The 25,049-nt window shown below is 44.6% G+C and overlaps 2 protein-coding genes across 2 annotated transcripts in view; one reads left to right on the plus strand and one right to left on the minus strand.

Annotated features, from left to right (window-relative positions):
- Positions 1–25,049, minus strand: part of USP43 (ubiquitin specific peptidase 43) — a 125,445-nt gene that overhangs the window by 59,684 nt on the left and 40,712 nt on the right. The window contains exon 3 of the mRNA XM_054978260.1: positions 15,686–15,792. Coding sequence (XP_054834235.1) covers positions 15,686–15,792 — 107 coding nt within the window. The remainder of the gene's footprint in view (positions 1–15,685; positions 15,793–25,049) is intronic.
- On the plus strand, positions 17,749–18,273 carry RPL26 (ribosomal protein L26). The gene has a single exon (XM_054978262.1). The coding sequence runs from the start codon at positions 17,784–17,786 to the stop codon at positions 18,219–18,221; it is 438 nt and encodes a 145-aa protein (XP_054834237.1). The 5' UTR covers positions 17,749–17,783; the 3' UTR covers positions 18,222–18,273.

The following is a 25,049-nucleotide window of genomic DNA, read 5'->3' on the forward strand; positions in this document are numbered from 1 at the left end:
AAATTTGCTCCTCCAAGATGCCTGATGTCTGGCTGAAAAATATTCCTGGATATATATCAGAAAACTTTGGTTTAAGGAGAAAATGAAAGCACATAGTTTTATTTAGCCTTAAATCCAACTAAAGGTCAAAGCCAGATCATCAATTTAGAATCTTCATCTAAGAGCCTCCAAATTATTACTTGTTCTTCAGAATTTTACTGCAAATGAGGGGTCGGTCCAAACTTAGCTTCCTCTTGCATCCAGTCCTGGGCTGCTTCCATCCTCATCTTCTTCCAGTAATAGTACAAAACTACTTCACTTCAGGAAACAACCTTTGACAGCAACATAACTCCCATGTTCCTTGACAATTTATCGCCTTTTCCTCCTACCTAACTCAGTTTAAATGGATGTACGTATTTCCCATTTTCTTTCTCTGCTGTCCTGCAAAAAACAGATTTCTCCATTCAACCTGCCCAGCATCACTGCCAGAGAAATGATGTAGACCACAACCCACCTAGACAAACTGTATCTATGCTTATGGCACAAAACTGCTTACATAAATAAATCCTAAATTCTCAAATATTTTAACATCGACATGAAAACCATTTTATTAGTTGTGTGAAAATTCTTGTACATACATGAGAAGTCTCACGTCTTACAACTTTGACCAATGGGGTGGAAGCAGCCTGTGCAAGACTGCAGCCATGATTTGTTGTGGCAAGGGACCTGTCTTGTGAATGTCAGGTTCTTCAGGAAGGCAGAGATTCATAGCTTAGGTTTCTGAGAGGAACACCTATCCTAAGGCAGGTTGCTGTTGTTGTCTTCGTCGTCATTATTGCAGCACCATCAACAGCTACTGCACTTTATGACATAAACAATAGCTTTCTATCTGAACTGAACTTTGACAAAGGGGAAAGAACAGAGGCAGTGGAGAGGAAAGGGCAGGAAAGGAAAATAACACAGTGAGAAGGAAATAATCATCTGACAAGAAGAGTTTACTCCTCTCTTCTCAGACAAATGGGCCCCAACTTTGGGGGTTTCTACGTTTTTTTTTTTAGTTGGTTGGTTCTGGCTCCGTACTATTTCAGTTTATCCCCTGATTTAAGAACGTTTTCCTGACCCTTCAGTTTTCACCTCAGCTCCCCCCCTTCACACACACACACCTGTTTTTTCTTGGTTCTTTTGGAACCGCTTTTACCCCAATCTTTTTTTGAAACTGATCCTGAGTTGCTTTTTGTTCCTTTGGTTGTGTTTGTTCTGCCCACTCCCACCCACCTCTAACCCACTTTTCAGTGGCTGGACTTTCACCATTAAACCACATTCTCTGCTTTCCTCACTCCATCTCCATCCTTCAGTATGTGTGGCTCCATTTTCAGTCTTTTTTTAAAATGCAGTTTTCAAAGGAATATATTGCTATATAGATAAATGGCACCAAAGTAATGTTTATTACTCTTCTTGGCAAGACATAGAAAGTGTTTTGGGAGATAGCAGTGAGGGACAAACAAACTGCTACCCCCCCATTGTTAATGCCCTGGGTTATACAGAGGACCCCCCCCCACACACACACACACATACACCTTGTGGCTCAGGCTGCTGAGCAAATCCAGCTTTTCTATGGCCTGCAGGTGGCTGCTACAACTCTGGTTAGCATCAATCAACCAGCTAACCACCCTTCTCTCTGGTTACTTCTGGGCTGCACAACTTTTCAAGCAGCTCCCTCCTCCGGCTCCTCTAAAATTAAAAAAATCCAAGCCACACTCAACAAGGTGGAGCTGCTGCCAGTTGCCCAGCTTCAAGGTTTTTAGAGGGAGCTGCCAAGGTGGGTGCCCCTTTTTCTTTTGCTCCTTCTGATCCAGCTCTGAGTGCAGCCTCTACTCGGAGCCAAGCTACAAGTGATGAATGACACTTGCCTGGCAAGTGAACAGACTCACGTGTATTCCTCCCTGTTCACTTGCCATTCACTTGTACTCCACTTGATCAAGTGGAGCGTAAGTGAATGGCAAGTGAACAGGGAGGAATACACGTGAGTCTGTTCACTTGCCAGGCAAGTGTCATTCATCACTTGTAGCTTGGCTCTCAGTCAGGCTTATCACTTTCCTCCTTTCCTGTCCTGCCGCCTCTCCTCTCTCTGCACTCCTTCAGAGTCTCTGGAGCCCCTTTGCTTGCTTTGCTACTAAGAAGGGGGGGGCAGCTTTTGCCACCAGTAGATAACATCACAATCTTGCCAGGAAATGGAAAATTTATAAGGTCCCCCCCACACCATATGTTTCCCTTCCAAAGAACTTTCTTGTACCCCCTTCAGAGTGGGAAGGAGATAGGATAAGATATGAATTGGAGATGGAAGGAAAGACTCATTTTCTCCTAACTTCTGACAAATGTTTACTTAAACACACACAAATATACAGACAGCTTTACAGAATCAGACCTAGCCCTCCTCCAGCAGTTTATCACTATATTGATATAGCACATGTGCAAAAATTAAAAAAGGGTTGGTGCTGTGATGCTACCAACAATGCTATCAATGACAACAGTACCATCAGTCAAAAATTCTGATTTTTTAAAAGGCATGTGGATGAAAACAAACCAACTTCACAACTGTAAAAATGCAGAGGGAGGGCAGATGTACAGAAGACTCATGGCCAAACAATTCTGATTCTTCTGGATCACCTGCTAAGCAAACCAGGAATAAGTCAAGCACGTGGAAAACCCCTTAATCGGATCCCACAGAAACTCCTTTAGCATATCCAAAAGCAGCCTTAAATTTGGAAAGGGATAGCTTTTTATCATAGCAGTGGATAGAACTGACAAAGTGAAACCATTGGCTCACTGGAAGTGCTAGTCAGTAAAAGGGATTATCTGGGAGATCAAATTCCCTGACACACACACACAAATTCCAAAAAAAACCTGGCAAGATGGGAAACAAATCAATACAAACAGCTGAACCCATCAAAGAAAGGAACCAGAATTTGCACCCTAATTATAAATACTTGTTTTATCTTTATTCTAGCCTTCTATGCACACCGTATCTGCACACTGAATCAGTGCTCACAGAGGAGGAGAGAGCTCAAGCATTACTGGCTCTGCCCTCACCCCACCTAAGCACCGAATGTTTAAAAAAGCAGCATTCCAGCATTGTGGAGAGGGACCACATGCACACACACCTCTTCCACATGCAGGCTCTGTGCTCACAAGCCAGAGAAGAAGCACAGGCAGGGGGTGGGCCAATACATTCATACTCACTCCCTTTCTACAGTACTGATTCAATGTAAATAAATCGTTCGTGTGCAGAGGGCTACTGAGTCACACTATTGACCTCTCTATCCCAGCACTGTCTATTCGGACTGGTTTACCTGTGTCTCAGGTAAAGGTCTCTCGTACCACTTATCACTAGAGACGGGCAAGAACTGAAAAAATGGTGGCTTGTTGCAGTTCGTGGTTTGTAGCATTTTACGAACTACAAAACCGGCATGAAGTTGCCCAGTTCGAGAATTGGCTCGTTTGGTTCGTGAAAACGTCATTTCTGGGACCGCAGAAAGTCTGCAGAAAGCACACACACACACCCGTTGCCTAGAAAAGTGATTGATCAGCACTAGGCTGTCTGCAGTGACGAAGTGAAATATGAACCAAATGAACTGCACTAAAAATCATAGTGGTTCATCGTGGTTCATTCAAAATGAGCTCCTGCGAACCGCTGGTTCGTGAACCGGCCCGGTTCGTGACGAACTTTGGTTCGTATTTCAATTCGTGCCCATCTCTACTTATCACCTGATCCTTCAGCAGGCAAAGCCTGTGCTCTACCAAACAACTCCTCCTCAGACCCATAAATACCAATCCTAACCATAACGACATTCAAACTGAAGAATGTCTAGAGAATCTAAGGAGGATTTAGATACAGAAGAAAGGCCCATTTCTTTCCAAACATTTTTCAGTTCATTCATACTTCATATTGTAATCCAAAAAGGCATTCCAGCAAAAGGTTTTTCTGTAGTGTGGTTCTGCTAAGTATGCTACCTTGGCTTGACCTGAAATGACCCCTTTAGACATGTCTCCACTTGCTGCGCGCATTGTGCCTACCAAAAATAACAGAATCTGGCATGGTATCCCAATGTTCAAATCCACCCAAAGTAATTGCATCATGTGCAATTACCCCAAACTGTTGCACTGGCTCAAGATCTATTAGTACAAAACAGCCCCTAGCCAGGAGGATTTCATTGGAACCTGGATTTCAACTTAGTACCCTGTTTGTCTGGGCTCAACCCTTATACACGACATAATGTAAAAGGAAAAGGCATCCGAATGTGTGCAGACTGCCTAGCTTTCACAGAGGGGAAACACCAGCCAACATCTTTGAACCTACAATTAAGGAACAGGATTAATGGGTCAGAGGGCACAGCTTGAAGTAGGCTTCAGCTGCAGACTTCGCATTTTAGAAATCAATCATATTATCAAGCACACTTTAAAAACTACAACTTTCCTGGGGAAATCTCTTTTTTCCCCACTGTTTAAGCCACCATATCTGAATCAATTCTTTAAATATTTTTTTAAAAAATTAATGAGTCCTATTTTTATCTTTGGGTTTGGTTTTTTTTGCTCCCACTCACACAAATGTGCTGTATATACAAGCAGTCTCACATTGCCAGGAATGAAATCATCCAATGGGGTAGGCTGCCTTTCCCTCCATGGGGGAATCCATGCCCCAGCCCGTGATGCTATACTGTGTGTTTTCTGTCACTCAGAATTTGACACACAGCAAAGAGTCTGAACTTCGGTGTTTCTCAACATTCATTTTTCACCCTTAAAGCAAAGCATATTTCTGGTCCTCATGGGGTTTCTCTCTGAGGAGAAGCATGTGGGGTGCAAAAGTATGAAGTACAGGTGTAGAAGTGTGTGTGTGGGGGGGGTTGCTGTTTAATCAAACGTGCTGGATACTCAAATGTACTTCTCTGTCCTGCCCCTACACAGAGGCATTAGCAGTGACCAAACCTCATTCCATTGGGAATGCCATGGTGACAGCCCCCAAAGCTGGCAGGACCTTTCCCATTCTCCATGAGCCACGGAGATGTCCTATGGAGCAGGCAGACAAGTCGGTCTGACTGCCCCAGAGCCCCCTGGCAAAGCTGGCTCCTGACAGCTCCAGGCAGGCTGAAGGGGAAGGAAGCACCAAGGATGACATCAACTGGCAATGCTGTCTGTCAGAAGCCCAGCAACATCTAGAGGCATCAAGTTGGCAGGCTGGAGAGGTGGAAACGGGGCACATGCATGTCCTAACCCCCACAGATATGGTGGCTGAAGGGAAGGGGCTTGCCCTCTGGGCAATGCCAGCTAACCGAGCATTCTCAGCAAGCAAGCAACAACTAACAAAGCTTTTACTGTATTTTCAAACAAGTAGCTCTCCAGGTGACCCCCATGCAAGGACTACACGATACAGCGAACAAATGCCTGAAGATACCTGAACTGCAGTTCAAAGTGGCTGCACTTCACAGATCATAGACCTAGGATGTAGGATAAAGATTAGCAGGGGATTCATGGTGAGTCTCCCCCAAGTTCAAACCCACAAAAAGGATGGTGTCTGCCAAAGTCAGTCCCCCAGCACTCACCTTTCCTTCTCAAAAGCCAAGTTTTGAAGAAATCCTCTATCAAAGCTAGACACGAATATTAGAAGTATTTAATGGAAACAACCAGTTGCTTTTGCTCACCTCCCAAATTAAAATCAAAGCAAACTTGGAGCCCCAATTTTTTTCTTCATTGTGCATCAAAGCCAGCAAGCTCGAAGCAAAGCAGCACTGTGCACTAATAGATTGTTTGCATATAGACAGGCTTTGACGCACAGATCTGAAGTTGGCAGTCTGAAAATGAAAGTGGCCATTTCTAATAAGCATTAATGGGGAAGAAATTAATTGGGGAGAGTGATTCTGCATGCCTAGCATGTCTGTCTCAGTTGGCACAAAGAGGAAAGGGGCCTTAAGGGGGCACATCAAGTTAGTAGTTGTGTGGGAGGATCGCTTGGCAGGCAGAGCTCCCAAAGTTTTCCTTGGCCTTGACTGCAGAAGCTGTCTCAAATCTCACGCAAATCACAACAGCCACAAATTCATGCAGATATGATCAGGCAGCCCAGTTTCAAAAGAATAGACAACCAACAGAAAACAACAACAACAACAAAGCCTCTGTTAACCCACTGCGGCACTCTGCATACTGTTGAGGAAGTTCCCGAATATCCCTTTTCTACTAAAAGGAAAATCCAAATTCTGCACAAAGAGAAGCTAAAAAAACTAACATTGCTTATGCAAACTGAAAACATTTGCATGTGTTTGCTCATTCTTCTTCAGCAAAACTATTCAGCTCTGCTAGTTAGGGGGAAAGGCAAGGAGATATGCAGGGCACAGAAGCCCTGCCCCACAACCCACTCTGCCCACTGCTCACCCACTCCACAGCAGCAACTCCGCCTCCCTCACGGACTTCTGAATTTTCACCAGTGTTGCCCACACATTTTAAAACCCACCTTTGCTATCATAAGGGCTCAGTTATCATCAGGGGCTAGGAGAAACATACATATTTCTCTCATTCTGCATCACTCCACTGACTTCCCATCAGTTACTGGGCACAATTCAAGACATTAGCAGTCACACACACAGTCCTTCATGACCTTGGTCCATCGTATCTGCAGGACTGCCTCTCCCCCTATGCTCCACTACAACAGCTTTGCTCACCTGAGTAGAGCCGTCTGCAGATGCCACCCTGCAAATGTGCACAATCAAAAGCTGCCCGTACATGCGCATTCTCTGCTATGGCCCCCACCTTACAGAACAGGCTACCTGATGAGGTTAGGAAGGCTTCCACTCTCCTGGCTTTCTGCAAACTGTGCAATACTGAATTATTCAGGAAGACTTTTTACACAGGTAGGAGAGCTGTACTGTAATGAAAAGGTTCGGAAACATGCTTTGGTAAAGGGGTAGGGACTGTGGACTATACTACTGTATCCTATCTGTTGCTGTTAAGTATGCTTCTATGTAATTTCTGCATCATTTAACAAGCTTACTCTTTGTTTCAGCTCGGTTTCAGATTTCTGCAATCCAAATCCTGCTGCACTGTTTAACAGAAGTCCCATCCTGTTGATCTATTTGACTTATACTGTGCAGTGGTGTAGCACCAGTTTGGTGTAATGGTTGAGAGCAGCAGGACTCTAATTGGGAGAACCGGGTTTGATTCCCCACTCCTCCACTTGAAGCCAGCTGGGTGACCTTGGGTCAGTCACAGCTCTTCCAGAGCTCACTCAGCTCCACCCACCTCACAGGGTGATTGTTGTGGGGATGATAATAATAACATACTTTGTAAACCGCTCTGAGTGGGTGTTAAATTGTCCTAAGGGTTGGTATATAAATCAAACGTTATTATATTATTATTATAGTAATCTACCATGAGTCTCAGGGAGAAAGGTGGACTATAAACAACATAAACAAATAAAAAATAAATAAAGCAAGCTGTAATAATTTCAAGTAAATGTGTGCATGTACCTTTAAATGCTTGGTGAAGAGTAGGGGTGAAAGAGAGGGATGAGTGAGCGATATGATTGGTTGATGACAGAGTGGGGCAGAATGAATGCAGTTTGAGACTGAGAGTGAAGAAATAACAGTCAGTCAGAGGAAAGCAGGCAAGCTGTGTGCAGCCTGAGTAACTTTGAGCATTTCTGTGAGAAAATATTGAGTCAGAGAAAGAGGCTAACTGTGTGTGAAGCCTTAGAAGAGATCTGTGTGAATGAGTTCATAGGACGTAACTTTAAGAACCGAGAACTAAGTTTATGAAACCGATACGCTTCTTGACTAAATAAAAGTTTATTTTGTTTGTTTATATCCCAGAGTAGCTGTCATTGCTATATCCCATTCCTATCCTCAGGGCCACATAGAACCACGAAGGAGCGTGACGCTTAGGAATGTTACCAAAAGGAAAACTTAAATAAAATAAATTGGAATATAATATTCCTGGTGGCAGCAAACTACCCAGAGGGTGTTAAGGGAAAGATTAAAAGAAAAATCTACCCAAGAGAAAGGGTCATAACACAGGCTTATAAAAATCAGCAAATGCACACAACATTGACACAAGCCCACGGCCAGTGACTTCCTTGCCAGGGCAAATGCAAATTTATTTGGTTTTGTGGGGCTTTAGCTGTCGTTACAAAAAACAGAAACTCAGATATGGGATGTTTGGCTCAGTCTAAATCAGTAACCCAGAAAAAGACAGACTGCTTTCCTCACACAAGGTTTATCACACAGGAGCCATTTCGATTTCCTGTCTGGATAGTTCCACTCGCAGAATGCGAGGTGGGAGATGTCTCGTGGCACAAAGCAGCACCCAGGGACACTTCTTGCATGAGCTGCTTGCTTTCCAAGTGAGGCTGCTTGTAATAGAAGCTGAAGAAGTGAATTCCCAGAGCCTGCTCAAGCAGACACTCATGGATGTGTCCCTACAGTGTTTGCCTAGTTACCACCACGCCATGCACCCTCTGATATAGTACAATGGTGTTGCCATGGAGATGTCTGCAATATCACAGCAGAGGAAGGCTGTGGGGGGGGAATAAAAGCCGGGGATTGGGGACTATTGTCTCCTATGCCTGTTCCCCACAAAGGGTTTGTGGGGGTAATGCCATGAGAAGGAATTGCTGCAGTACAGTAGATCCCGATACAGCATGAATAGCTCTGGGAACACCTTGGTTGGAACATGTTTATGAGAAGCAAATAATCATTAGCAAAATGTCCATCATTATGATGGGTGGTGTGTGAAGGAAAGAAAAAAAATGTTTACATATTGTAAGGACCTCTGGGTGAGTAATCTAACCTCCTGCAGGATTTCTGTCAATGAAAGCTGGACCACCCACTGCCAAGGCTGGAGTGGAAGTTTAGCCATCACTGCGGCAATGTCTCCCCAAGCATTGCTTTACTTGCCCCGCTAGGAATGCATGGCAAGGCAACCATTCAAAATTATACCAACCAAAGTATAGGAGACCCCTCACCATTCATGGGGGTTCCATTTCTGTGACCACCATGAATGGCAAAATCTGTGAATACTGGGAGGCGTGGGGGCAGCTGTCAGGGATGGACTAGAAGGCGCCATCCACGCATAGAGGGAGGCCCTGCCTGAGCAAGTTGTGCATGGGAGCTGGCTTGCCTGCCACACTGCCAACCAAGTTGTGCAGCAGTGGCCAAGTCACCTGCCTGGCCTGCACAAGTCATACAGCAATATTGCAACCAGGTGCTGTTGTGTGAGTCACCTGGCCAGTCAGGCAAGGTGGGTGTTACACAACTCACACTGTACACATATATCCTCCACATACAGATGCAGAACAAACCAGTGATCATGCAGTGCCAGGGTTTAGAGCCAGCAGGACTGGGCTGGGAGGAGGGGAAAAGACCCTGGAAAGCAACCTGAAAGGCAAGGGACCTGCAAGGCAAGATGAAACCAGGTGCATCTTTCCCTGCCCCACATTCCCTGCCCCAGCTGGCAGTGGCAACTGATTGCATCTACCCTACGTGAAGTGAGGAGTGCCCTTCCATTTCCTAATGTGCAGAGAGGTCACTGCATAGCACTAGCTGTACGATGTAGTCAGGCCACAGATATAAGTGAAATCACAGGAGTCATAGACCCATAAATGGCAAAGGTCTACTGTAAAATGCTGCGCTCAGGGCACAGGCTGAACCTGATCCATGTCCCCTGCTACCTTCAGACACTGTCTGACAGCCAAGCCAATCCTGTTCTGGTTCTGCTTCTAGAGTGTGATGGGCTATTGGGAATGGTTTTTAGGCAGGTAATTATCTGAACACATGAAGCTGCCTTACGCAGAGTCAGATCATTGACTCCTCTAGCTCAGTATTGTCCACTCTGTGATTGACAGTGGCTCTCCAGGGTCCGAGGCAGAAAAAGATCTTCTCTCACACCTGCTACTTGACATCTTGTTAACTGGAAATGCCAGGGACTGAACCATGGCCCCTCTGCACAGCACTTAATCTGAAAAGTCCTTTACTACCTTTTCCTTGCTTTCTTTGCAAGTTCACAAGGCAAAGTTACATTATCCCCCTTTTATGAGAAGGGATCCAAGGCTTAAATGCCATTCAGTTCACGGCAAACTTAGGAACAAATGGAGCTTGTGGCTGGGCTCATGTATGTGCCTTGTCATGTTTCCCATGTTGCACAGAATACAATGAAGGGGTTCTATTAGAAGTTACTCTAGTTATCCCCAATGTGGAAATGCAGGAACACGAGTTAATCCAAGGTTTATTCTTTTCCCCCCATCAACAAAGATTCTCAACCAGAGTTTAATCTAAGCTTGGAATCCTGATTGGGGCGGGGGTGGAGAGGCAAATTCTGGTTAAAGCCCCATGCCTGTACTCATAGGGTATGATTTGCTGAAGTTAGTTTCTGGCCAGGATACCTTCATCGCACTGATTGCAAGAAGGGAGGGGGATGAGGAAGTGAGGTGTGTACATGAGCCCAGCAACAAGCTGAGTTTGCCCTCCAAATGTAGCTTTAGGGTCAAAGTAGATGCGATTAGGATGATTCATGTCTAGGATCTCCTGCCCTTCACTGTTTTTTGTTTTGTTTGCTGATGAAAAGCCCAACATGACTGCTTTGAAAGTCAGAGAAATGCTGCCGAGGAAGAAGGTGTTCAGCCCTCCCCACCCATATCCTGATGAGTATCACACTCTTCAAACCTGCAATTAGTTCCATAGAGGAAAAAGACAAGCACAGTATCTAACTGGTTTTTTAAAAGCATGAGATTCTACTCATGGATTCTATATGTGGTCTTTGGACCCAGTTCTCACTGCAGAAGTCATCCTGTGTTTGAAGCGCACTGCGTCTCGGACTGCAACAGCTGGCCCACATGACTGAATGCTCCAGCAAACGGGGTGGGTGGGTGGGTTGGGGTTAAAAATCAGGATACTGACATGTTAGAGAGGACTAGCTAGAAACTTCTTTCTGACATCCGGTTTTCCATGTGAAAGTTACCTTTTTTGTATGGAACAGCATTTATTCCAGATAGTCCCACCTGCACTCTGAAGTGGAACAGCCAAATAAGGGTCTTACCACCTCAGTGAGAACTAGGCCAAAATGCGGTGGGTGGCCCTGAAAATCACTCAAGGCCCAATCAGTTAGCGAAAATACAGTACAGAGCACACATTACAGTTGGCCTCATAACAAAACAGCCAATTACCAGTCCACTCCTAGGCAAGAGTTTTACACTCTACTATTGACTTCAGTGGACTAAGAAAGGTGTAATTCTGCTTAGGATTGCACTAAACTGGCACACAACCACTTGCTCAGTTAATTATGTTCTTCCATTGACCACACAGCATGCTGACCAGCAATCTGGATGCATACAGGAGGTACAACATGGGCAGCTGCAGGACTCATTTCATGCCCCCCCCCGAGGTTATCATATGTGGAAGATCATTGGTCATCCATTGCCAAAATCTGAGCAGACCATCATGCCTCCTCTAAAACAGAGGGAACCACCTAGGAGAGCTTCCTCTGTGCCTCGCTGTGCAGAGTCAGTTTGCTTAATGAGTGACATGAGCTAATGAAAGGATTGGCAGGACAACCATCAATGATAAGTAGGGCACTCAGACAGATGGAATGGATGACCTCACTCCCCACTCCCATTAGCAACAGCGGGCCAGGTACTCCTAAGAGGACACAGCATGCCAACTGAAGGAGCTTCCAAGGTTTCTGGCACAGGAAGCAGAGTTCACCTGAGGCCATGGTTCCTGCACTGACCAGTGACATTACCCAGCAAAGCTTGCTCAGATCAGTTCTCCCCTTTCATGAAGGGCTCCATCTTCTAAGCACAAATTACAATGGCTGGCATGCAAAGGAATAAATTTAACAACATCGTCTTTAAGCCACTTACTCTACCAAAGCCTGTCTGACTCATTCCATCCATTAATGCACTAGCCTTCTTGGTTAACTCCTGTCAGTTTCATTCTAGCTCCGTGAGTGTCTTTGGCTCAGCCAGCTGGCATACAGAGATATCCTCAGAAGAAAAGACTTTTTACTCTTCCAAGATGCACTTCCTGCATTGTAGTTCTTTTTACTCCGACTCCCATGCTTCTCTCAAGTCCACATTAGCCATTCTGATTTGCATTCAGAACATAAAGGAAGCATCTAGGTTGTCTCTTGGGGCCTCACTTTGTTCCTAGGGTAACTCTGAAGGTAAACATGCCGCATGTGCCTTCCACGGCAGCCACTTCCTGTAGTGGCAAAATGGCTATTTGTTGATTGTCAAATGTCTCTGAGGTTTAACATCCCTCTTTCCCAGAAGGTGCAAGTAGGAAAGAGAGATGACCAAGCAGCCCCCTTTCCCTAAATGCAAAATCCTTGCTACTGTTCTTCAAACTTTTATACACCAGCACCAAACCTAGATACCTTCTCTAGTTTTCAAACAAGGTGAAAAGGCAGTGCATAATGTCCAAAGGAGCAAGGTAGCACAGGTCCTTGTGGTCTTAGATGACAGTGCCCACCTCAGTCTTCACTATACCACAACAGACTTGGTGACTCCCCATAGGAGCTTAGAGGGTGTCTGCTTTTCCTCCTCTCTCATTTGGTATACATTGGTGGGTGGAAGCACCAAGCATACCTAGGAGATTTCTGAAATCTCCAGTAGAGAATGGGACTTACGGACAAGGCATCCAAGTATATGTAATTCTCCAAGTGAATCCAGTGTGTCCTGAGCAATACAGACATGAACCAATGCCCCATTCAACAAACAGGTTTAACAACAAGGGGAGAGAGGGGGAGGGGTCAAACAGAAAAAGAAATGAAAGCATTGCCCAAAGGCCCAGCTCAGCAGCGTACAGGACAGGACAAGGAGCAAGCAAAGCCATGCCTTCCGCAGACTGCCCCACCTCAGCTTTCTGACAGTCTTGCATACAGATGGAGTCCAACATTCCTTGTCAGACAGAGCAAGCATCACTTGCACAATGCAAAACTGAACTGCAACATTTTGCAGCAATCTCATTCAAGGCATGCCACAATGGCTGTCATATCAGCACTTCTACATTTTTTAATCCATATTCAGAAATTCAGAATCTGCTCTTGGGTGTTCAGCAAATTTATTGTGATACACCTTGCTGATGTGAACTTGCTTCCCTGAGTGTGCCTCTGGGCTGCAGCAGTGGGAAGAAAACATCTAATTCAATTTGAGTCCAAGTGGGCGAAGGAAATTAAACCAAGACCATAATGTAAAACTGAGCAAGCTAAAATTCCAGATTGGGGAGGGGGTGGTGTTTGCTGAGCTGCCAATTTCTGAGGCTTCAGTAGGCGTGGTACCTCCCTGCCTGCAAGGCCCCCAGTATGCCTTATCCTAGCCTTCAGCCAGCTGCCTCCTTACCTTTTCCAGCGGGGGCATTTTATCCCTGTTCCCCTGGCCACTCCTAGCTCCTTAATTCCCTGTTCTTACTCTTGAACAAGCATTTCCTCTCAAGAAGGCCTTTACACAAGAGAAGTCCCATTTTTCTACTCCTCTTCCTGAGTAACCCATTTTCCTCATGGAGGTTTCTCCCCCGGAAGAGTTCTTTGCTCCACAGGGAGCTGGCACTGGCGGACTTTCCTTCCAGCTTCTTCCTCATTGCTGCTCTGCCCCCCTCCTAGCTCTCTTCCCAGCTGTGTCACTGGGCTGTGCTCCTGCTCCACCCCTGCTCCCCCATGGGGAGGGTGCCCTGGCCTGTGGACACCCACCCACTCCCATTACGGATTTCCTGCAGTCCATTTTTCAGGAGATAGATGAGAAAATTCACTTTGGGGGAACTTGGATCATTTCTTTCCTCAAAAGGGTGGGGGGTTATTTGCAGACTGAAAAAAAACCCGCAAAGGAAATCCTCAGTTTTGTAGTTATTTCTAACCTTCTGTAGTCAAGAGTGTTCCCCCAAGGCCACTGAATGCATTGGAGAGCCTTTAAGCAACCTGAATTTGGGGAGGGGGCACCTGATTGGTCCAGAGGAAGAGCCATCAAAGTACCAGCAGCTGAATGCAGAAGGCAAGATTCATCTGGAATGGACATTACACAGGTTAGCACCCTATACTGGTGCTGCTGTGGCAGTTTTGCAATTCAGTAACCATCATGGCTTCAGCAGTATCAGAACACAAGCTGCAGTCTTGGGCTGAAATCATGTACATGAAGGTCAGAATGCAACTGCAAATCTGCTTTCCTGCACCGTCGTTCAATTTTAGAATATGACAGAAGTGCATTTAAAACGGCATGTCTGTCACACTGGTACACCCAACTGTGAGAAAGTGGCTAGAAAGCACTTTTAGTGGCCCAGCAGAATTCCATCCTGGTTAAACTAGAGCTCTGCAAGAGTTTAGATTAATGAAGTTACAGCTATGCTGCCCCTTCAATCCCAAGCACAACATGTGGTAAGACTTTCCATTGCTCTTCAGATACTGGGAAATTTGGTAGTTGGCACTTGCTCTCACTCCTTTCTGATGACAGGAACAGTAACTTGGGATCCTGACAGCCTTGCTTTCTTCCTGCCTGCCACCTCCGCGCCTCTGGAACAAGGAATCACCCTATTCAGTACCCTCAGTGGGTCCATTGAAGAACAATGGAAAGCTCTGGCAGGCGCCAGCCACTCAAACCTTATCTCTGAGAGCAGCCTCACTGCTGGGAGCCTCAAACTTCATTCCCAGCTCTTTCTTCCCACTGCCAGAGACACAAAGCAGCGACATCAGCAATCAGAGCCATGTGCGCGTGCATATATGCCAAGGAAAGGGCTTGCTGCCTCATCCAAACTGACGCTGTGATACTTTCCCTTCCTTCTTGCCTGTGCCCAGTGCAGTACAATGAGGAGTCATGAATGGTTCTGTCCACAGGACTGTGCTAACCAGTGACTACAAAAGCAGAACTGATATGTACCATGTCATCTTCTTTCCCCACACATCAGTATCCAAACGTATTCCTTTCCCACTGTGCTTGGTTATGTCAGGAAAGAGGATCACCTTTCCCAAAGAGAGATATGCCCCTAAAGGATGATACATACAGTAACCATCAGCTGTTTATAAGAAGCCCAGAAGACTGCCACCATGCAACTGCATGAGGGAGGGAAGTGTGCTTACCAGGACCCCGCAGATTTGGCAGCCTAGAGAATTAAATGCACCAAAGAATGAAGACAAAACTAAAACAGTGCAGAAAAACGTCCTGGTACATTTCAGCAGTCTATTCACTAGCTTGTCTCTGCAACCAACATACTGTTGCATTGCCACTGCTGCCATTGGTGAAATTCAAGATCTCACATCATGCCAAGCAAGTTAGCTCTGGTGTGTCCAATCTGAATGACTGCTTTTCATTCACCTAAAGCTTCTTCCTGTGGTTTGAGCTGGACAGTGGTGCCAGCAGAGCATACATGCACTCATCTAAGCCGTGTCCTCCAGGTCTGCCTGCAACCCCCTACCCTACTCCACTACAGTGAGGGGGTGACTTTTCTGCCCTAGCTGCCCAGGATGAACTTATGCAACGTTTTAGCAGCATTGCAATGGTGACAGTAAAGATACACAAGAATGTAAGTACAGCCTTCAGAATCACAGCAGTTGTCCATCTAGTCGAGTATACTCTTTCACACAGCAACCAAGAGGGTCAAGCAGAGCATGGAGGCCAAGGCTCGGCCTTGCTGCTGCTACAGAAAGGTCTGTGAATGGTACTCGGACACCTTAGCCCACTCCTTACCTGTACTGAGCTTGGAAGTGGTTCTGCACAAAACTCTGGCCCTTGAGAGGCTGGACAGATGGCTGGGCGCTCCCGCTGCTACTGCTCTCTTCATGTCCAGGTGGAGACTGAGGGAAAACAGAGGCAGAGGCTGAGTTGTAGCTGCTGAAACACCTCACAAGGCTGCTGAAACACCTCACAAGGCAAACCTAGCCAAGCCAACTCACCAGAATTCTGTCATGGGCTCCATTTCAAAATCCCCAGCTGTTCCCTTATCTCCCTGCCTGCCACCATTTTCCTCACTTTTCACAACCTCCCACTAGCTTTCAGTCGCAAACCAGTTTCTAAAAGGATGGGGAGAGGGTTGGTTAGGCGACCATCATGTAAGCTGATGGTTTGGAAATCAGAACTCTGGTGGGGTGTGTTTGTGTTTCAGTTTTTACAAATATGTCCTGTCCTATACAACTGCTAGGACAGGCCACTGACCCAGTCATCAGCAGACTGAGTCAGTGGCCAAGCAGCCTGGTCAGAGACCAAAAGTGAGTCACTGTACATGGGAGAGCAGCAAACGAACAAAAAGTATCAAAGAAGACAAATTCTCTTCTGGCCCAAGACAGCCAGAAGAGAAGAGCTGAGCTCTTCTCAGATGGAGAAGCATCACATAGCTGAATGTGGAGTCAACCTTGGTCACTTGTGTCCAGGACTCATTCATGCTACCACCACTGTACAGGTACCACTGCCACCCAACTGCTTCAGTATTTATTTATTTTAGTATCTCTATTCCACTGTTTTCTCCACTAGGAACTCAAGGTGACCTACAAAAATACAGAAAAACATCATTTAAACAAAGAAAACAATATTCAGCAAAACTGCAACACCTGGTCTGGTCCTGGATCCTCCAGGCCAACCCACTCAAGGCCACAGGCTGCATGCTAGTGCCTCTCAACATGCCCAGCCTAAGTATCTGCATCAGGAAGGAATAGAAGTCCAGGCTAGCGCCTGTTTTACTGGCAAAGGACGTTCCCAACCTTCCTCACCCGGCAGTATAGTCAAAGTTCCACACTGCAGTAATCATCTATGCAAGTGGCATTTCCACATGGAACTGTTGACAGGTTAGCAAATCCAGTTCCACACTGAACTGGGTTTGCTAACCCTAGCAAATATTACTGTAGCATCATAGAGCTCTGACCAGGCACCTGCGCTCTTTCCCAGCAGCAACAGCTGTGCCACACTGAAATGGTAACATTTGAATTGGGCTGCAGCGGCCTCGCAGATCAGGGGGTTATGCCGGCTATACCTCCCCTCCCATTAAGACAAACAAGATTAACGTTTTAATGGATTCTGCAAACTTAGCATGTTAAAAGGAAAAAAGATTTGGAACATCATTAATCAAACCATTTGCCCTGTCTAGAAAAGTGGCTTTCCTTCACAAAAGCAAAGGAGCGGATACCTCCTGATATGCAAGAAAGAATGGATTTTAAAAAGCAATAACTTGCTGATTCTACCATCCAAGCAGTTTTTCTCCAAATTTACATGGAGACTATGTCTGAATATGGCTGCACAGTGGTTCATAAGCTAGTTCAAATGCTCACGAAATTCTAAGCAAAATCTCTTTTTCAAAACAGGAGGAACTTTTTCTCCCATGCCTGTATAAACCCATGGGTGGGGAGGAGTCATATGCAAATCAGTCTCAGCAGTTAAGTGTTTTTTGTTTCTAGGGCTGCACTCTTATATGGATGCAGGTTATGTACTCTGATGCAGGCCAAATTTAAGTATTACAATGACGGTGGACAAATCACTTCCCTGTAGAAGCATGCCTCACAGCAATCTTATTAAAACGCTTACATGCATTGGTTCATGGAAGTGTAACACTAACATGTTACAATCACCGGCCACAGTGATTGTTCCACCAGCATGTTAAATGAACATTCACAGGTTAGTGTTTTGCTGGCAGCCACAGTAACATTTATATTCTTTTCTGCATGCATACGCAGGTTTTAGTAAAGTTCCAAGAGCCTCAAAAGAATCAAAACACCACAAAACTACAGAAAGACTGTATTCAAAACCACAGGAAGTGGCTCTTTCCGGGTGGCCATTGCCGAGGGTAGCAGCAGTCAAAATGAAGTTCAATCCATTTGTGACTTCGGACCGCAGCAAAAATCGCAAACGGCACTTCAATGCACCGTCTCACATTCGCAGGAAGATCATGTCATCTCCCCTTTCTAAGGAGTTGAGGCAGAAATACAATGTTCGTTCTATGCCCATCCGAAAGGATGACGAAGTTCAGGTCGTCCGGGGCCATTACAGAGGGCAACAGATCGGCAAAGTGGTCCACGTCTATAGAAAGAAGTATGTCATCTACACTGAGCGTGTACAGCGTGAGAAGGCCAATGGCACAACTGTTCATGTGGGCATCCACCTCAGCAAGGTGGTGATAACAAGACTAAAGCTGGATAAGGATTGTAAAAAGATCTTGGAACGTAAAGCAAAGTCTCGCCAAGCTGGAAAGGAGAAGGGAAAATACAAGGAAGAAACAATTGAAAAGATGCAAGAATAAAATAGACTTCTTGGTGAATTTCATTAAAATTCCACTATAATGGAAAAAAAAACCCACTGGAAATCACAACCGTAAAAAATGGCTTCCACTCTCACAAAACTATGCTAGGAAGGAAGTGTTTGTGTAAAACTTTTTGTGTGAGAGAAAGTGTGTGTAGGAGTCTTCAGGGAAAAGAACTTTGAGAGCCCGGGACGACAGAGTGTTTGAGGGCTGGTACGTGACGAGACAGAAGACAGTTCATGATGTTTGTGCAGTTCTTCACATGGGTTCCCCAATGGCACAGAAGACAACTCCAGAAAGTTCTTGAGCTCTGACTCAAATTAAATGAAGAAGGATAATGTCAGTCACTGCCTTGCTTACCCATGCACAAGCAGCAGGCCTGGGAAAGACCACTGTGTCAGAAATGAGCTGAGAAAGACACAGTCAGTCAGAGCAGAAAACACTAGGCTGAATGGAACAATGACCTAATTCAGCACAAGGGAGGTTTCTATCTTTGTTTGGGAAAAGTTATTTAACAAACCAAGCAGAAAAGATTCTGCTTGAGGAGGGTATCTCTTTGCATGTCAGAATGCAATTTGTGCATTTATTCAAAGAAGGAAGGAACTACCCGGCATTCGTGTGCTTATTTACTGGAAGAGTGTGACAGAACTGGAGAAGGAACAAGGCAGTTAATCAGTCTGTATCAGACAATGGAAGCTCTGTGAGTAGCAGTTCTATGGAAGCGCTTTAGGGTCAGGAGGACAACAGCCAGCACAGGACTGTGTGGCGGACGGGGCTGTTATACAAACCAGAAGTATAAAAAGCTCATGGAAGCAGCTCAGAGAAGAAGCAGAACAAAAGAGATTCTCTCCTCCTGCCACCCTGTCCTTCAAATAAGTATGTTAGCAATAGGTGTGGCAGAAAGGCACAGGTAGAGGAGGGAATTAGATAAATAAACATGACCATGAGAGTGTCTGCTTTATTCCAGTCACTTCCTGCTCTTCACAAGCAAAGCAGACTCTACACAATGCTTATAAATAGTCTGTTACTTCAAAGGGCTCCCGGCCTCTTTGTGCAAAATAATGCACTGAAGCAAACAACTATACCTTTTCCCTAATTTTTTTTTTTAAATCCAAAAACAACCTTGGTTGCAGTCTCGAGCAGAAGATGGAGGGAGTGCTTCTTCATCCTTTCCTTTCTGGATATTTTCCCACTCCAAATCTTGCTGCTTGCTGCTGTCACTGCCCTCCTCCCCCACTCAAGCTGCTCTTCCACCCGCAAGGATAAGATAAAGATCCCCCTTTGCTGGCCCTCCATTCAAGTGTTCAGCCTCTCTGGGTTTTTTGTAAAATGTAGATGTATTTATATCTACACACACACACACACACACACACACAATTTTAACTTGAGTTGCTGGTGTACAAATGAACAGCCTCCCAAGGCTGTGCTTAATCTTTTTGTTAAAGAAGCTCAGAGAAAGTCTGTGTGCAACACCCAGTTTGGCCTTGTGATGCTACAGAAACATTGTTTTTCTGATTGTGCCCAGGTTGGCACCAATATGCAAAGAAAAATAATCTTTTTTGCAAAAAAACATGAACGGAATTTGCCCCAGTAAACAGCACACAACTATTCCAAAACTAGATGATATTGAGTTGGAAGTCTATCAGGAGCTTCTCAGAGAAACCGTCAGTAGGTCAGTAGTGATGGCCAACTTCCTCTGAAAAGTCAGAGGAATTGAATTGCTTCCACACTGGGTATTTGGTTTTTATTATATTTGTTTTTTGCATTCTGACTTTGTTATCCAAACTTTATCCAAGATTGCTTCCCTGCAATCTTTCCTAAACCTGCTCTACTATGATCTTTCAGGAAAGATCTCAAGCAAAGCTGAGGTGGATGCCATGTGGACAGAATAGTCCAAATATCTCCTGGTCCTGCACACATCACTGCTATTGTCCCCACCCCAGCAGCCACTCCCCCACATTCACACTTAACACTATTTTTATCTGTTATTGAAAGATTACTATAGCATTATAATGTTATCTAACAGTCCTCTGAATTCCCAGCTTTTATTTTCCAAAGAAAGTCTCTAAATCTTTTCATTCTGATTATATGCCTTTTCCCATATATCTCCACAATGAAAGGGGCCACAGGCTTGCTTTTTTAAAATTAAAGCAGAGAATTCAGAGGGGTTAATAGATTATTTTACTTCTATAATGATACATCAGTTAATGATATTTTTTAAAGCAGCTCAGAGGGTGGGAATTGCTGTTGTGGGGGAGGGAAGGTTCAGGTAGGGAAGGTACAGGAAATATGGAAGTCTTATTGCTACTGTTCTGAATTGACAGCCACAATGGCAATGAAAAAGCACAATGCATTATCACTATGGGGAAGTCACCAGTTTGTTTCGCACTATGAACTGTAGGCCATAGTCTTGGTTCATGCAAGGAAACAATGGTGCTCAACAAGCCTAGCACACTGCACCAAGACCATTGTGGAGAGCATGCTCCCAAGTCTTCTACAATACAGGGGGATTCACAGAAGGCAAGACAAAGCAAAAGAGTTCCTGCATGTTGAGATTTGAAAATGACTGGTCTACTTGTTCCAGGACCCAAAATGTGAGGCTGCAGTAGAAGACTTGTTGACCAGAAGGCTCTCAGGAGGTGATGTAAAGCGTAAATGGCAATGCTGTGCTGGACAACACCTGTAAGCAAAATTCTTGTTTACACACCTCCTGCTTCCAGTGTTTCAAAAAGAAACCAAGCAGCAGACATGGTGATCTATCGTTGCCTCTAATTATGGAAAAGTCTGAAGTTGCGGCAGCCTTCCCCCTGCCCCACCTGTCATTTTTGGAGGGGGTGGGGGGAGGAGGACAAGGAGGCTGCTCCATCCTACAATTGTATCAAATCTTTTACCTGCAGCATCCTGTTTAGAAGGAAAAGCCACTAAAGATCTATCACAAGAAGCAGGGAACTAAGCTGCGTTTACTGATCACCAACAATCCCAAAGAATTTGATGGAAAGATAGGCTGTGTCTCAAGGCTGTAACACATCAGCTGCACCTCTCTATGTGCACCATGTTGGTATCGCAGTAATTTGCTGCCAAGGCCTAAGGGGGTGAGTGAGAGAGGAAATATCAGTGAATGGTGTGGCCACCAAAATGGTAGAGTGAGACAGGGCCCAGTTTCTATCAGCCACCATAAGCAAGGGTGAGAAAGACATACCTGAGAGATGTTTTCGACAATTACAGTTCTGGTTTGACTTTTGAAACACAAGTATAGGAGTAAGTTAACAAGCCTATATACCCTGACACCTAAATCGAAGGTAGTGAAAGCAACCATACCATTTATTTAGACTGAAATACAGCAGTGCACAAAAGAGCAACTGGACTGAAGTTTCTACGTCCCCATTCAATTCCATAAAAGAAGTACATGAACTATTCCTAACAAATAATACTGAACAGTGAGGGTGATTAGATGTTTGAATTGGTGATTAGATATTTGAATGGGCTTGTTACATGAATGAACAAACACACATCCTTCATGTGCGTTTGTTCATCTGTTTGTACAAAAGAGCCAATGTGTGTTTTCGCTTTACAAATGAAAACGAGTACCTGGATAAGCGTGTGGCTTAAAATCAGTTTCATCTGCATTGAACATTAACATGAGAATTACGCAATGCATGTATTAAGTATTGTGATTAACAGCTCGTAACAGCAACTTCACTGAAGACTGGAAGCACACAGACAGAAACCAGGCTCAACAGGAGCCAAATTTACACCTAAGAAAACCTCACCCCTTTTTAGCAACAACCAATACAAAACAAGTAGTTAGAATCCTTCATTTGCATAAACCATATACATAGTAACTTATTTCCAGTACGTTGATTGGGCTTTATTATACAGATCTGATTGGCCGCTGCCAGCATGAAACAACCAATAATAACGAAGGCTTCAGGAGCCTTAGCTCAGCCTGAAGCTATGCCAATACATAACAGCATGCATTAATAAAAATCAAGTGTACACTGTGCATGGATTATACGTATGTTTACTATAACTTGTGAACAAGGCTGGGGGGGGGGGGCGCAGGGGAAACCACCCAGCAACAGAGCTGCCAGTGACAATGAGGCTCCACCAATCAATAGGAACTGCAGGCTGAGGAACAGGAGTGGGATAAGATCTTGACAGCTGAAGTTGGGAGTTAGAGAAGGGAGTTTGGTGAAAGGGTTAGAGCAATAGGATAGTGAATGAAGAAAAGAGTTCTGGAACTGTCTTGGAACTGAGATAGCTGAGAGCAGAACTACAAGTGACAAAAGGCACAGGTTGGACACTTGTCAGCTTCCCTCAAGTTTTGATGGGAAATGCAGGCATCCTGGTCTTGCAACTTGGCTCTCTGACTGTTGTCCAATGGACTTTTCAACTGTCACTTGTCCAACATTCCGCCAAGCTGCCTACATTTCCCATCAAAACTTGAGGGAAGCTGGCAAGTGTCCAATCTGTGCCTTTTGTCACTTGTAGTTCCACTCTGAGAGTGTAATAGATTAAGTACAACCATTTAATATAAGTCTAAAATAGTAAAAAAACTGATTGGAAAAGTTTTATATCCAGGACATAGACTATTTAAAAACTGCCACCCCATTTTCAATGTTCAGTGGTTATATTGACCTCAAATTGTGTTATTTTAAATAAATTACTTTTGTTCAATTTTAAAAGGAAACCCCTCTTGTCTCATTCAGTTAGCCTCATCTCTCAGTTATTGGTCCAAGCATTGCTTGGTTTTATGTCCAGGCTCAGAGTCTATTTCTGAACAAAAATTCCTGGTGGGATTCTCAGATACATCAAGTACAGCAGGAATATGAAAGAAAACCCTTGGGGTGATGTCTGTCCCCGAGAAAACTGTCACAGGGCTTATGTCATGTCATCTGGCAAAACTCATGAATGTTCTTTTTTAAAATAAAGGTACGAAAAACATAAGAATCAGTCATTAAAAAAACATAAATGCTAACACACTATCACAGCTTAGATGATATAGACTGAGGAATACAATAGATATTATAAGTGCACAGAAATTGTTAATCCATTAAGAACTAGATTCTGAGCTCTCGGCAGCAAAAGAGTATAAGAATTGGACATGATGGAATTCTCAAGCAGGTCTCACTCAAGTTGCAGTTTCCACACTATCCATTTAAAATTAGCGAAATCAAATGGATAGTATAATGGGAGGTTTTTGTGCATTTGGAAAGGAACCAAATCATTTCAGGTTAGAATGAACACCTATTTAATATGCAGATTTGGTCCCAGCTGTTCATCATGGGGTAGGGGGAATAGACAGGTGAGAATTAGATTAAGGCAATTGTTTTCCTGAAATGCTTGCAAACCTGTAAGATGGGGTGAAATTGTTTGATCAAAAGCAATTAACATAGCAGGTGGAAGGTGGTTTGAATATATGTCTGGACAGGCTAGATCTGCCACTTCACAGACTCCCGACATGGCTACAAGTTTGCAGATGATATCCACACGTTCCAATATCGCTTCATGTTCAGTGAATATTTAACACTGAACAAATCTTCTACTGAATTACTAATAACAGAAGCCCTATATTTATTTATTTGCTTCATTTATAAACTGCTTTTCTCTCCAGTAGGGACCTAAAACGGCTTACATTGTCTCCTCCATTTTGCCCTCACAACACCCCTGTGTGGTAGGATAGGCTGAGAGCCAAGACACAAGTGATGCCTGACACAGGTTGGACACTTGTCAGCTTCCCTCAAGTTTTGATGGGAAATGTAGGCATCCTGGTTTTACAGCTTGGCTCTCCATTACAGCTGCAAGACCAGGATGCCTAAATTTCCCATCAAAACTTGAGGGAAGCTGACATGTGTCCAACCTGTGTCAGGCGTCACTTGTGGCTTGGCTCTGAGGGTGTGTGACTGGCCCAAGGCCACCCAGCAAGCTTCCACAGCAGAGTGGGGATTCAAACCCAGGTCTCCCAGATCCTAGTCTGACACTCTAACCACTATATCCAACAGAATAACTTCCAGTCTTGTTTAATTCTGAGTGATTCAATGTGTGCCTTTGGATTTCAAAACTATGGGGGTGTATTCTATGACTGACAGCAGTATGTTGAAAAAAATTATGCCTTTACAGGAAATCTGCAGGTTTTTAAGGACCATTGGACACAGGGTGTCTGCCGCAGATCTCTTCCCAAATCACGGATTTGGGAAGCCGCCTCATTGCAGCTATGCAAAGCACAGAGTATGACCCTCTCATACTCCTTCTACTACTTCACAATCAGCAAATCAAAAAGGAATGTTAGAAACTCATTACTCCGCCGTCTCCACTCTCCAGTACTTCTCCCAATAGTAAAAGAAAGACTCCCCCAGAGGCCCCTGCTATGTCACAAGAGCCATTCAGAAAATCTCCCATTTCCTGATAAAAGGGATCCCTGAAAAAGACAGTAGGGAAAGACTGCTTCCCAATTCTTTGAGTCTACTGATGTCAGTGGTACATAAATCCAGAGGAGTTAGCCGTGTTAGTCTGTAGTAGCAAAATCAAAAAGAGTCCAGTACATAAAGGAGTTCAAAAGGGAGATTGTCCAGAGGAGCTGGAGTGCTGCAGGAAACTCTGTACCATCTCCCATTTCCAAATACGAGGCATGCTTGGAAAAGGCAGCCACGTTCATGATTCTCTTGCACAAACTCACATCGAAGGAAGCAAACTGCTCAGGGGCACATGGATGAATCAGTTGGCTTACTGCCTAGCTGAGAGTATCATAATAACTACTCCTGGAAAAAGACTGGCAGTGCTGTCCTAATTCAATGGGCTTAGAAGGGTGACTCTGCTTAAGATTGCACC

Source organism: Eublepharis macularius, chromosome 4, assembly GCF_028583425.1.
Source record: "Eublepharis macularius isolate TG4126 chromosome 4, MPM_Emac_v1.0, whole genome shotgun sequence".
Lineage (NCBI taxonomy): Eukaryota > Metazoa > Chordata > Lepidosauria > Squamata > Eublepharidae > Eublepharis > Eublepharis macularius.